Source organism: Thalassophryne amazonica, chromosome 16 (assembly GCF_902500255.1).
Source record: "Thalassophryne amazonica chromosome 16, fThaAma1.1, whole genome shotgun sequence".
NCBI classification, from domain to species: domain Eukaryota; kingdom Metazoa; phylum Chordata; class Actinopteri; order Batrachoidiformes; family Batrachoididae; genus Thalassophryne; species Thalassophryne amazonica.
The window spans coordinates 15622318-15637569 of record NC_047118.1 but is presented as its reverse complement, the minus strand read 5'-3'; the positions used below and the strand labels follow the sequence as shown (position 1 = coordinate 15637569).

The following is a 15252-nucleotide window of genomic DNA, read 5'->3' as shown; positions in this document are numbered from 1 at the left end:
AAGGAACAAACGGTATACAAATCAAAAACATGGAGGACCTTACGAAATACAGACCTGAATAGACAATCAAATATAACATCTGTTGGTAATTGGACCAACAAAAAATCAGATCAAACATGGAAACAGAGGATAAAATATATGACATAGACACTAATATTGATGAAAGTATATTTGACTTAAAAACGATTGGTTGTGAGTATTATACAGTAGAACAGCTGAATAGTGAAAAAATTGCAGAAGATACCCTGTCACTCATACATATAAACAGTCGAAGCTTGTATTGTAAAATGTCACAAATAAAAAATTATTTAAATCAGTTTAAAAATAGATTTAGTATTGTTGCAATCACTGAATCTTGGCTTAAAGATGATCTCATGGATGAAGTTCAAATGGAGGGATATGAGCTGTATTTTGTAAACAGAAGATATAAAAAAGGCGGTGGTATTGCTCTCTATACAAAAACAGATCTGATGTGTACAATTGTTGAAGAAATGACAATTATGAATGATGTCATAGAAATTGTAACAGTGGAACTTGTACATGAAACATCTAAGAATATTTTAATCAGTTGTGTATACAGAGCACCAGATTCTTGTGTTGTGAAATTTACAGATAAAATAATTGAATTATTCCATCAAATTAAAAACAAAACGCTTTTTATGTGTGGGGACTTTAATATTAACATAGAAAGCTCCAGCTGCCAAAGATTAAGTGATTTTGTGAATTCAATGTATAGTTTGGGGTTATTCCCCTTGATAACAAAACCAACCAGAATTACATCGCAAAGTGCAACAGTAATTGATAATATATTTACAAACAGAACAGATGAAATTATCAAGAATGGGATCTTCATGACAGATATTAGCGACCATTTACCAATTTTTTCAATATTTAAATATAAAAATAGGTACAACAAAAAAACTGATATAAACTTTAAAAGAGATAAGTCAGTAAAAGCCTTAGAGGCATTAAAATATGACTGGGAAGAAGTTTATGTCAGTGATGTTAATGTAGCATATAACTCATTTATGAAAATATTGATGAAATCATACAATAAAAATTGTAAATTAATTGAAATTAGTAAGAAAAGAGTAAATAAACCATGGCTGACAAAGGGAATAAAAAATGCTTGTGCAAAGAAAAACTATTTATACAGGTGCTTTTTAAAATTGCAAACAAAGGAATCAGAACATAAATACAAAAAATATAAAAATAAACTATTAATAATTAGGAAACAAAAAAAAGATTATTACAGTGAAAAACTAAATAAGAATAAAGATAATATGAGGGTAACATGGGGAATTATAAAAAGTGTGATTGATAGTGATGGAACGAAAGAAACTATTCCAAATTACTTTGTTAAGGAAAATAAAGAGATATATGATATAAAAGAAGTTGCAAATGGGTTTAATGATTATTTTTTCAAATGTAGGGTCAAGTCTGGTGGGAAATAAACCAATAATAGAAGATAAATTATGTACATTGGTAAATACGGTCAATAGTATTTTCCTGGACAATGTGGAAAAAAATGAAATAAGAAATATTGTAAAAAAACTGTGTAAGCAAAAGATCAACTGACCATGAAGATTTAGACATGATGACTGTAAAAAGTATAATAGAAATTGTTATTGAACCATTTACTTATATTTGTAATCTGTCTCTGTCAACTGGGGTTTTTCCAGATGAAATGAAAATTGCTAAGGTAGTCCCATTATATAAAAATGGAGACAAACATAATTTTTCTAATTACAGGCCAGTATCATTGCTTCCACAGTTTTCTAAAATTATGGAAAAAAGTTTTTGTAACAAGATTGGATAAATTTATTGAGAAACATCATATTTTAAATAATGCTCAGTATGGATTCAGAACAAAACATTCGACAGCTATGGCAATTATGGAACTAATAGAGAAAATATCAACAACAATTTGTTCAGATAAATAATACCAAATCAGAATTGTGTAACATTATTTATGGAGTACCACAAGGATCGGTACTTGGACCCAAACTGTTTATTTTGTATATCAATGATTTTGTGAATGTATCCAATGTGCTTGGCAGCATGTTATTTGCTGATGATACAACGCTGTTTTACTCTGGATCAGATATACAGGAAGTAGCACAAGTGATAAATACAGAGTTGGAAAAAGTTAAACATTGGTTTGATATAAACAGATTGTCACTAAATATTAATAAGACAAATTTCATATTGTTTAATGATAGAGCGAAAAAAAATAATGTGTCATTACAAATAGATGGAATGGATATACAAAGGGTAAAAGAAATGAAATTTTTAGGAGTCATGATTGATGAAGATCTTACATGGAAGTCACATAAATTACATAAAAGGAAAAATAGCGAAAGCCATTGCTGTTTTGCATAAAGTAAATATTCATTAAATAGTTATGGTTTATTAACATTGTACAATTCATTGATTGTCCCATATTTAACTTACTGTGTAGAAATCTGGGGATCAACATATACAACCTATATACAACCTTTATTTATTTTGCAGAAAAGAGCTTTAAAAGTGATTAGTAACAGTGGTTTTAGAGATCCATCTAATCCATTGTTTATTAAGTATAGGTTACTTAAATTTCATGATTTAGTCGATTTGAAAATATTACAAACGATGTACCAAGTTAATAAAAATACTTTACCAACAAACATTCAAAATATGTTTGAAAAAAGAGTAAGTAGTTATAAATTGAAAGGAATAGAAGTCTTTAAAAAAAAACCAAGATTTAGAACCAAAGTAAAGGAAAGGAGTATTGCAGTAAATGGTGTCAAATTATGGAACAATCTTAATAAAGAAATTAAAGAATTAAGGTCGCTTAAATTATTTAAAAAAACATATTAAATTAGATGTATTAAGTAAGTATGAAACTATGAAGTAAGTCAGTGGGCTGCAAGAAAGTCAAAAAAAAAAAAAAGTAAACTTAATAATGTTTGGAGTGTCTTAAGTTTAAATGTAACCTGTCAGTGATGTAATCTATTAATTAATGGTCATAATTATGAAATGGGTCAGTGGTATGTGACAAGTTAAAGAAATGCAATCTGTTAAATAATGTTGACTATGATGCTGGATATTGAAAGATTGTATTGTTAAAAGGGGCAGAAATCATAAGACTTGTTCTTCTTTCTGCTCTTTTTCATTCTGGTATTGTGGTGCTTTGTTTTTGCTTTTCTGTTTTTCTTTTAAATGAATGAAATAAATATTAAAGAAAGAAAGAAATTCATTTGATTAGACATGATTTGGAAAGACACACACCTGTCTACATATAAGGTCCCACAGCTGACAGTGCATGTCAGAGCACAAACCAAACATGAAGTCAACGGAATTGTCTGTAAACCTCTGAAACAGGATTGTCTCAAGGCACAAGTCTGGGGAAGAGTACAGAAACATTTCTGCTGCTTTCAAGGTCTCAATGAGCACAGTGGCCTCCATCATACTGTATGGTAGAGTGGCCAGATGGAAGCCACTCCTTAGTAAAAGGCACATTGCAGCCCAGCTGCAGTTTGCCAAAAGGCACCTGAAGGACTCACAGACCATGAGAAACAAAATTCTCTCTTTGGTGTGAATGCCAGGCGTCATGTTTGGAGGAAACCAGGCACCATCCCTACAGTGAAGCATGATGGTGGCAGCATCATGCTGTGGGGATGTTTTTCAGCAGCAGGAATTGGGAGACTAGTCAGGTTTGAAAAGTTGAATGCAGCAATGTACAGAGACATCCAGGATGAAAACCTGCTCCAGAGTGCTCTTGACCTCAGACTGAGGTGACAGTTCATCTTTCAGGAGGACAATGACCCTAATCACACAGCCAACATATCAAAGGAGTGGCTTCAGGACAACTCTGTGAATGTCCTTGAGTGGCCCAACGAGAGCCCAGACCTGAATCCGATTGAACATCTCTGCAGAGATCTGAAAATGTCTGTGCACCGATGCTCCCCATCCAACCTGATGGAGCTTGAGAGGTGCTGCAAAGAGGAATGGACAAAATTGCCCAAAGATAGGTGTACCAAGCTTGTGGCATCATATTCAATAAGACTTGAGGCTGTAATTGCTGCCAAAGGTGCATCAACAAAGTATTGAGCAAAAGCTGTGAATACTTTCTGGATGCACAGCACAGAAAAAAAAAAAAAAAAAAAAACTTGTCTGATGCCTCAAAATGTGCCTTTAACCTCCACCAATCATTTGGCAGAGTGAAGTCTGACTTTGATCTCCATGAGCTCTTTGTGCCTCAAAACTGTAATAAATCCTCCTTGAACTAACAACTATTTCAACAGATAATTTTGTCAAACTCCCTCCACTGCTCTACCACAGAATCATGTTTGATCACATAAGCTCCACCCCATCTGCTGATGGTGTTATAAATAACGAGAAATATCTGTTACATCAGCTATTGTCTACTACGGAAGGACACTGTGTAAATTATGATACAAACATACAAATTTGTTTCAAAAATCTCACTACATCGCAACAGTTCACACATAAAAATGATCGTTAGATTAAATTACAACAGATGTCTGCCTAAATCATTGGCATAGTCTCTCAAATGTGGACATTGGGAATGCAGGAGTTTGTTATGAATTGGACCCTTTTAGAATAATTGATCGTATCTGACATGACATGGAGGAAGCTCAGTGGATTGATACTCCGCAGCAGAGCCACGATCAATCCAAATGAGAGACTGAGAGAGCTTTCATTTCTCTGCCAGACTTTATTAGGAACAACTACAGCTTCTTTGGAGAAACTGTTTTCTTCAACAAACAGCTTGGACCCATTAGAATCTGGGATGTAAATTAATGTGATCCGTCATCATACCATGCGTCAAAATATTCCCTGTGTGCTAGTTTCACAGAGCACAAAGAAACAGAGTTAAATGCTTGGGCATGATCCAGAGCACTTTTAGATGTGGGTGTTTAGACATGCAGAGATGTGATTATCTGGGAAGATTAGTTTTTGTCTTCACGTTTTCTCTGATTTAGTTTTGGCATGGTTGAGAGCAGCACAGTGGCCCAGTGGTTAGCACCGTTGCCTTACAGCAGAAGGTCTTGTGGGTTTGCTTCCCACCTGGTCCTTTCTGTGTGGAGTTTGCATGTATTCCCTGTGTCTGTGTGGGTTTCCTCCAGGCACTCCAGATTCCTCCTGCTATCAAAAACATGCTTATTTAGGGTCTGCACCTTTCTCTGCCCCTGATCAAGGCAGCGTCTCAACATCTGGAGTTGGTCCCCGGGTATTGGACTATGGCTGCCTAGTGGTTGGATTGTGTCTAATTGTAATTCAGATGGGTCAAATGAAGAGGACAAATTTTGTAGCATGTATTCTCACACACACACACACACACACACATATATATATATATATATATGTCAGATTCTGTAGAGACTTTCCAGTCTTAAGTCCAGCCTTAAGACGCATTTATTCTGCCTTTCGTATGGCTTGTATACTGGCATAGTATGATACTATGCTTCCTACCCTTTGAAATTCATTTTATTGGGAAACGGAGCGGGTCTCGGCCTCAACTTTATCTAAAGTCTGGGTCTGTTAGTGAAGCTTAGGGCTAGTAGCCAGCGATGACCTTAGTATTTCTTGTGCTTTCCTGTTGCTTAATGCTGATGAATTATACCTTAAGAGTTTTTTTTTTTCTGGCCATCTTATTCTGTTTTTTTTTTTGTTTTCTCTGTCTGAGATGCGGCTGGATCCACATGCTGGATTACATGATTTCAGGAACTGATCCAATGAATGGCTCAATGACCCCCCCCCCCCCCCCCCCCTCCCCCTTCCCCGATGGTGGACTGGACGCCTGCATGGACTCTCATCAATTGTTGTTGTGTTGTGTTCTGTAATGTAAACCTTTTTGCTAGCATGGCCCAAGCAGAGGGTCACCCCTTTGAGTCTGGTCTGCTTGAGGTTTCTTCCTTAATATCATCAGAGGAAATTTATCCTTATCACTGTCGCCTGTGTGCTTGTTCTAGGGGTTGGTAAGGTTAGACCCTACTTGTGTGAAGGCAGCTTTGTTGTGATTTGGCACTATATAAACTAAATAAATTGAAAATAAATTAAAATTGATTCTATGTCAAATGACAATAAAGGCCCTTCTTCATACCGTACGAGGTCTGTTAGAAAACTATCCGACCTTTTTATTTTTTGCAAAAACTATATGGATTTGAATCATGTGCGCTTGCATCAGCCAAGCTTGAACCTTTGTGTGCATACGTGAGTTTTTTCACGCCTGTCGGTTGCGTCATTCGCCTGTGAGCATACTTTGAGTGAGCAGTGGTCCACCCTCCTCGTCGGATTTTTAATGCGAGGAAAATGTCTGAACGATTTGGAGCTTTGCTGCATCAAATTTTTCCAGAAACTGTGAGAGACAGCCAGGTAGAAACCATTTGGAAGATTCAGACGGCTTTCAGGGACGATTCAATGAGGATCACACAGATTAAGGAGTGTTACAACCGGTTTAAAGACAGGGCACGACACGCTCCGAGCGGCGATCGACAGGCTGAAATGACCACATCATTTCCAAACTGAATGCTGTGTTGATCTGGGACGTCGTCTGACTACTACAGAAATGGCAGAAGAGGTGGACATACCACTTTTTCGGCACATTCCACTGTTACAGGAGTTTTTGTCATGGAAAGAGGAGCGGAGGAATTCGCCACGGAGCCGCTAATGGCGCGGGACAAAAGCACCTCCGTGTTGGTCTCACAGGACATGTTGTAACATGCCCAGCTCTTGCACCATTCAGAAGATTCAGACGGCTTTCGGTGGCTTTTCAGTCGTGTGACTATCCGAGAAATTGTGGACGAGCTGGACAAACCACATAATGTCCTGTGAGACTTCATCACGGTGTTGCTTTTTGTCCTGCGCCATTAGCGGCTCCGTCCCGACGCGCGAATTCCTCTGTACTTGAAGAGGTCATGTTGCCTTATGCTGAAGAGGACATGCCCTTGAAATGGGTGTTTCAACAAGACAATGACCCCAAGCACACTAGTAAACCAGCAAAATCATGGTTCCAAACCAACAAAATTAATGCCTCACAGATGTGAAGAAATCATGAAAAACTGTGGTTATACAACTAAATACTAGTTTAGTGATTCACAGGATTGCTAAAAAAGCAGTTTGAACATAATAATTTTGTTTGTAGCATCAGCAGCAGATGCTACTATTATTGTGAACACCCCCTTTTCTACTTTTTTTTTACTAATAGCCCAATTTCATAGCCTTAACAGTGTGCATATCATGAATGCTTGGTCTTGTTGGATTTGTGAGAATCTACTGAATCTACTTGTACCTTGTTTCCCATGTAACAATAACAAATATACTCAAAAACCTGGATTAATCTTTTTAGTCACAAAGCACTACTATTATTCTGAACACTACTGTATATATACGAAGTCTGTTAGAAAAGTATCCGACCTTTTTATTTTTTTCAAAAACCTGATGGATTTGAATCACGTGTGCTTGCATGAGCAAACTTTGAACCTTCGCACGCATGCCTGTCGGTTGCGTCATTTGCTTGTAAGCAGCCTTTGTGTGAGGATGGGGTGGAGTCGCTCGTCGTTTTTTCTTTGCAAGGAAATGGCGGAACGACTGGAGCAGCGCGACTGCATCAGATTATGCCAGAAACTGGATGACAGCCAGGTGGAAACCATTCTGATTATTAAGACGGCTTTCGGTGACGATCCTCTGGGAATCACACAGATTAAGGAGTGGTACAACCGGTTTATAGACGTCCGCACAATGGTGGAGAGCACGTCGCGCTCTGGTCGGCCATCAACATGCTGAAACGACCGGATCATTTCCAAAGTGAATGCTGTGGTGATGTGGGACCGTCGTGTGACTATCTGAGAAATTGTGGAAGAGGTGGACATCAGCACTTTTTCAGCACATTCCACTGGGACAGAAGATTTGGCCATGAAAAGAGTGACGGTGAAATTCATCGGCTCGAAGCTGATGGCGGAACAAAAGCGCCACTGTGTTTTAGCCTCACAGGACATGTTGTGGCATGTCCAGCTCTTCCGCAATTTCTCGGATATTCACAGGACTGAAAAGCCACCGAAAGCCGTCTGAATCTTCCGAATGGTGGACGAGGTGAGCATGCCACAACCTGTCCTGTGAGACTTCAACACAAAGCTGCTTTTGCTGCACCATCAGGTTCGTGCCAATGAATTTCACTGCCACTCTTTTCATGGCCAAATCTTCTGTCACAGTGGAATGTGTCGAAAAAGTGCTGATGTCCACCTCTTCCACAATTTCTCGGATAGTCACACGACGGTCCCACATTACCATGGCGTTCATTTTGGAAATGATCGGGTTGTTTCAGCATGTTGATGGCCGACCAGAGCGCGGCGCACTCTCCACCGTTGTGCGGCCATCTTTAAACCGGTTGTACCGCACCTTAATCTGTGTGATTCCCAGAGGATTGTCACCGAAAGCCGTCAGAATAATCCGAATGGTTTCCATCTGGCAGTCGCCCAGTTTCTGGCAAAATTTGATGCAGTCGCGCTGCTGCAGTCGTTCCGCCATTTTCTTGCAAAGAAAAAACGACGAGCGACTCCACCCATCCTCACACAAAGGTTGCTTACAAGCAAATGACGCAACCGACAGGCGTGAAAAAAATCACGAATGCTCACAAAGGTTCAAGGTTGGCTCATGCAAGCACACGTGATTCAAATCCATCAGGTTTTTGAAAAAAATTAAAAGGTCAGATACTTTTCTAACAGACCTCGTGTGTATATATATATATGTATATATATATGTATATGTGTATATGTGTATATGTATATATGTGTATATGTATATATGTGTATATGTATATATGTATATAAAAAATAAAAAATGGAAACAGATGATTGTCTTCTATCTCCAAATGTTTCTTTTTAAGTTGTTTTCCTGACATCACAAAGAGCTCACAGAGATCAAAGTCAGACTTCACTCTGCTCTGTGAGCATACTTCTATTTGTGTTTTGTTGTTTCCATCCTTTAAATAGTGACAGTAATTGACTATTTGAATGGCAGACACCTTCATTTCACTCTTGTGTCTGCCATGTAAATTGATAAATCAGCAGATATGTTGCAATGCAAACAGTAAATGTTGTGTGATATGTTCTCAGTGTGAGTCAGTAAACAGCAGATGGTAAGCCAGGCCTCTTTAGCTCTATGGATTTTATTTACCTACCCACCTGAATGACCTGAGCTGAGCTGAGCAGCTGATGCAGAGAGGAGTTAACTGTTTGCTCCTGTTTACTGCAGCTCTGCTAGGCTGAAAGGCCAGCAGAGTCACTCGTCACGGACAGAAAATAACATATTTTTCAGCATTTGGATTTTTATTCAGCTGCAGCGCCCCACTGACGCCTTAGACTTGTGCACCAGGCCATCCGTGACTGATTCCCTATCAAAATATAATTTCAACACAACACAAAAGTATCACTTCCCATATTGTGATAATTAAACACACATGATTAGCATTGTGCATGATAAGGACAATAGCTTGTTATCTGCCTTCAAAAAGGTAACCTTGAACATTGTACATCTGTGCAGCTGTCGATTGGATATGCTCCAAAGATGCACGACACATTACCGCTGAGACGCTCCAGCTCATGTTTAGCTAGTAAAGATGCGTGCATGGGATGTTTCAAGGTGAGTTACTTTTCTTTTCTTTTTTTTTTTAATCATACATGTCGGACCCTCAGACCACATGCTGAAACAGCAGCGATAAAGTCCTTGAAAGGTTGGAAAAATCTTTATTAAAAACATTCATTACGCTTAGTGAGAGAGTGATGTAATATAATGAAAACCAACACTCTTTTGAGTCGCTATACTATCTGTAGATACGTTTAATATCCCGTTACAGGCCCAGAAGTAACCACAGTTCTATACTGTCAAGAGACAAACATAATCCGTGGGGAAATTACCCATCAGGAAGGCAATACTCTTACTGAAACGCAATTACCAGACCACTTGTGAGACTTTCAGCTCAGCATCCATTGGTGCATGTGTGTGTGTTTTGTGTGTGTGTGTGTGTGTGTGTGTGTGTGCGCGTGTCACAGTGGTCGATATGCACAGAACAGCTCTTATGTTTTGCAGAGTAAATTGGATTCTTTGCTGGAGAACAGCTAATTTAGAATATGTCCAAGATGCAAATGATTGATGTGACCATATCTTTGCATCATTAGTCTTGTACTCCAGGCTGTTGTAATGGAATATATATATATATATATATATATATATATATATATATATATATATATATATATATATATATATATATATATATATATATATTACAGTAGATAGAACTTTATTGATCCCTTGGGAAGACTCCCTCAGGGTAATTGAGGGTCCAGCAGCATTGTATAGCAGCACACAGGGTAAGAAGCACACAGAGTATCAAAGTGGAAAAAAAGAAAGAAAAAAAAGAAAAACAGTTTACAAATATATATATAAATACAAATACACAATATAAATACCAGACATACTAATATAATAACGTGCTTTTGGAGGGCTGTATGCATTTTTAGAGGCCTGACGTCCATGCCCAGTCGCCCAAAATGACCGATATTTGCCCGAGTTAGACTAGGGAGAATATCTGTCATTGCGGGCAAATGGGTATGGACGGAGGGACTCAGAAAATGCATACCGCATGACAAATGCATGTTATTTGCATTATTATCACTTTACTGAGATACACAACACATAACGCGTACATAAAAAGTTGGCTCACTTTAACTTTTGTCATGTCGGCTGGCGTGTGCTGCTCTCCAAATTCGGCAGTGCGTCCTCATCAAGCTGGCTGCTTTGGCTGCTGTTTATTGTCGTACTATCCATGAGAAAATCATCCGGAATATCCATATTGGGACCAACACACACTTCTCGCCTTTTTATGTTTTCCTCTGCAGACAGTTCTTGGGCTGCACGCACTATGACGTCATTTGTTTACACACAGGGGGCGGGTATAGCCAGGTAGTGTTGATGTGAATCTACGCTACCGGCCTAGCAACGCCTTGATAAAGTGATAATAATCATCAATACTGGTTTACTGGCTATTACTGTTCCTCTCATTCCTGACCTCTGTCTTCCTGTTACTCCTATATATATATATATATATATATATATATATATATATATATATATATATATATATATATATATATACACGAGTGTATACGAGTGTACAAGTGTATATACTCGTATATACACTCATAGGAACAAAAACCTTTTATTACAGAATTAGAAAGAATTGTTGTGCATTGACTTCAAAAGACCAGACAAATTGTGATTCTGGTCAATTGTTTTTATTTTAATTTCTAAGCAGATCTGATTGGAGGGTGCAGTCTGCATGCCTGGATGTTTTTTCTGTATGTAAAACTGTAACTCTGGTGCCCGTATTTGTCAGTAGTTAAATAAATGGTGCATATCGCTGAGGATTTAATGTATCAATTCAGCACTGAATCACATAGCCTACAAACAGAGATGACGGCACAGATTGGAGTGAGCGTCAGTGTAAACATTTGATATGCATTTGCATGCTTCAGGCTGCGCTTTTATTAAAGGTGTTAAAATAAAAATTGTAGGAACATGTGATATATGTTAGAATGACGTACACCTTGTTGTTGAAAATAGCATTTGTGGCTTCCTGCTATCCCCGAGATACACTCCTCAACACTGCCACATTTCTATTGTATGCCAATTTATCACCACCAAACTGATAATTAATCACCACTGCCTTCAATGAACAGCCCCTAACCTTAAATGTAGCCCAGAGAGGACGAGAAAAGAGGTGTCTGTACCCGTTCCTGAGAATAAAACTCCCTGCACAGTGTGTGGAGCCTAGCATGCATAATAAATGTATGACAAAACAATACCCCAGGCACCCAGTATTAATGATATGCAGCGAACTCATTATTAAAGTTCCAAAACAGCTCCTGGAGTAACACAGATGGAGTCAATTAAGCAATGAGCATACTCGCTCGCCTGCTGTTTCATCTTCTTTCTTTTATCTTTTGCATATTACTCCATGGGTGTAATTAGCTGTATGTTTCTCCTCATAACATAATGTCCAGTGATAATAACAGTTATTTTCAGTTGTAATTTCAAATAATGCAGTGTTTAATAAATGTAGCAAATTTGCTTGCACTGTGTACTTGGGTGTTTCATTTGCGCTGCTTGAGGTGATGAGGATAATGCTGCGCTAAACTATGTTTTTTGTGTGTGTGTGTGTGTGTTCCCAGAGACCTGATGCCTTCCACACTGGAGGGGCAGATCACCATGGAAAAGACACCAAGCTACTTTGTGACTAACCATGCCCCAAAGCGCATCCACTCCATGGCTAGGGACATCAAGCTTATTATTGTGGTGCGTAATCCTGTCACCAGAGCCATTTCAGATTACACGCAGACCTTGTCCAAGAGACCTGAGATCCCAACCTTTGAAATTCTTGCTTTTAAGAACCGGACGCTGGGTTTGATAGATGCTTCCTGGAGCGCGTTGCGCATAGGGATATATGCGCTCCATCTGGAGAGCTGGATGCAATATTTCCCTCTCTCCCAAATGCACTTTGTCAGCGGGGAGAGGCTTATTGTGGACCCTGCGGGTGAGATGGCCAAGGTGCAAGACTTTCTGGGACTCAAGCGCATCGTCACAGACAAACACTTTTATTTCAATAAAACAAAAGGATTCCCGTGTCTGAAGAAGCCAGAGGACAGCAGCACTCCCAGATGTCTTGGCAAGTCCAAAGGGAGAACTCATCCCAAAATTGACCCTGACGTGATTCGGCGGCTGCACAAGTTTTACAAACCCTTTAACATGATGTTCTACCAAATGACCGGCCAGAACTTTGAATGGGAGCTAGAGGGGGGAATCGAACCCCGGAGCTCTCAGGACTAGGAGACTGCGACGTGGCACAGTGCAGCCACAGCACCAGCCTCCTCAATAAAAGTGACCTGCTTCATTTTCAAAGCAAGTGCTCGAGCGCACCAATCAATCCTGGCTGTCTTTGCAGTGTCTGTTTCCATTAAAATGGTTTTATTCTCTCTCTTCAATACTAATGCTGTTGACGATGGCAAAGTATAATTGTACATATATATTAAACATAAAATATATTTATATTTGTGAAAAGGAGATGATTTATTCCTTTTAGTTCTTGAAGCATAGAGCTGTTCTAAAACAAACAAAAAAATATCATGTTGACTATGGCAATGCATGCGATCAGATAAGTGTCCTTACCTCATGAGCCCTATATTAGTGGAGCTACTACCACCTGCTCTGGATCCTACCCCCAACTCCAAGGACTAAACCAAACCAACATTTTTAGGTTCCTCAGACGACCTCAAAACACAGTCAGGATATTACCAAAAATAAAAGTAGCCAGACATTCAAGAAACCATCCAAAATATGAAACAACTACATATACCCTATATATATATATATATATATATATATATATATATATATATATATACACACACACACACACTAAGGGTGTAACGGTACATGTATTGGTTTTGAACCGTTTCAGTACGGGGCGTTTGTTTCAGTACAGGGCTGCGCACGGGTGAGTTCACATTGCGTGTGTTTACATTCAGTGTTGCCAACTTAGCGACTTTCTCGCGAAATCTGATGATTTTCCAAACCCTCTTGATGACTTATTTTCTCAAAAGCGACTAGCGACAAATCTAACTACTTTTCCTGCCGTTAACTGAGACTTTTCTGATGTTTGGCGACTGAAAGTGAAAGTCTCTCTTGTCACCAAGTGGCCGCGGGTCTCCCCCGCTGACTGCCCCCAGACTTTGAGAAGCGCTGGCCTTGAGAAGTTATTTTATTTTAATAAGTGATGGCCAATTTTAATGGCAAAATAAATAAACAAACCAAGAAGTTTATTTGTGGTTCTAAATATTTTTAAGGTGGTTTAACTCACTTTTCTGCCTCTCCCACAATGTTTTTTGTTTCAAAACTTTATTTAAAAAGCTATATTCACAAACATTAAATGAACAGTTAACAGAAAGAGATAGAAAATAAAATAAATTTTACAAAAGTAAAAGGATTCTTTAACATTAATTCTCTTTAAAGAAATCCCTTATAGAGAGTGAGTTTTGGACAAGTTAATTTTTCTGGCAAAAAAATCTGAAGCTTGAATAAAATTGAACAGGGCCTCATGCCGTACCAAACCGTGATTTTTGTGTATCGTTACACTCCTAATATACACACATTGCCTGCAATAACCAATTAAATAAATAATTGAACATTGAATTCTAGTGTCCATTGAGGACAGCATCTTGGATATGTCGCTTGTGGCCTGTTTTTATTTTGTGAACATCCTGAATGTGTTTTGGGGTCATCAAAGGCAGTATTTCCCAATCCTGGTCCACTTGACCCAAATTACCACACATTTTCCATTTTTGCCTGATCTACTCAGACCAGATCAGTTTTGTCAGGTGTGTTCAGCCAATCAGGTACTGGCTGAACAATGGAAAAGTCCTGATATAGCTCATTGCCTGTAGGTAAAGCAGGGAGAAATGGAAAATGTGCAGTACCTCATGTCCCATGGACCATGAAAATTCAGTAAGGTAGATGACTGAGAACCATGATTGAGAACCACCAGTCTAAGGAACCCCCAAAAATAGTTTATTTTGGTTAATTATAGGAGATGCAAAGGGGATGGCCCTAGCTCTACTACTACTACGGCTAAACTCTTCCTGCTTCTTATCCCATTACGTTCTCTTGCTCTCACATTGTCTCACCAGCATACAACACAAAAAGACTTTTCAGTGGCTGCAAAGCCATTAAGCTCTATTTGTTTTCTTTCTTTGAACACATTCCTGCTGCTTTAAAAGAAACTTTATTGCCGTATGTTACAATAATTCTCTGACGTGTTCATCTTTTCGGCTGTCCATATTCTGTGTGAAGACAATCTTTTTTGTTTTTAAATCAAACTTTACCAAAGTGTTAATTTACTCAATGCCATTATTGTTGTTGTTCATTAAGTGCACACATATTCAATAATAGAGCTGATGTACAGTGGCCGTCATTCGATAACTGGATTGTTTCACTGCACAGTTGAACATTAGCATACTGATGACCGCGCACTCCAATGTGAGGTGATATCAGTGGGGTTTGGGCACAATAATACAAATGAATTCATGTGTTTTAGTTTTGCATTATCATTTAGCATTTAGATTTTTTTAAGTGCATTTTTTGTGGACGCCAAAGCGTCATTTAACTCCTACACTCCTCATGTCCCACTGCTTG

General features: G+C 38.5%; 1 protein-coding gene across 1 annotated transcript in view; it reads left to right on the top strand.

The window, feature by feature from the left end:
* hs3st4 (heparan sulfate (glucosamine) 3-O-sulfotransferase 4) overlaps positions 1–13171 on the top strand; it is a 292678-nt gene extending 279507 nt beyond the window's left edge. The window contains exon 2 of the mRNA XM_034190042.1: positions 12237–13171. Coding sequence (XP_034045933.1) covers positions 12237–12891 — 655 coding nt within the window. The 3' untranslated portion in view covers positions 12892–13171. The remainder of the gene's footprint in view (positions 1–12236) is intronic.
* Positions 13172–15252: the final 2081 nt, after the last annotated feature.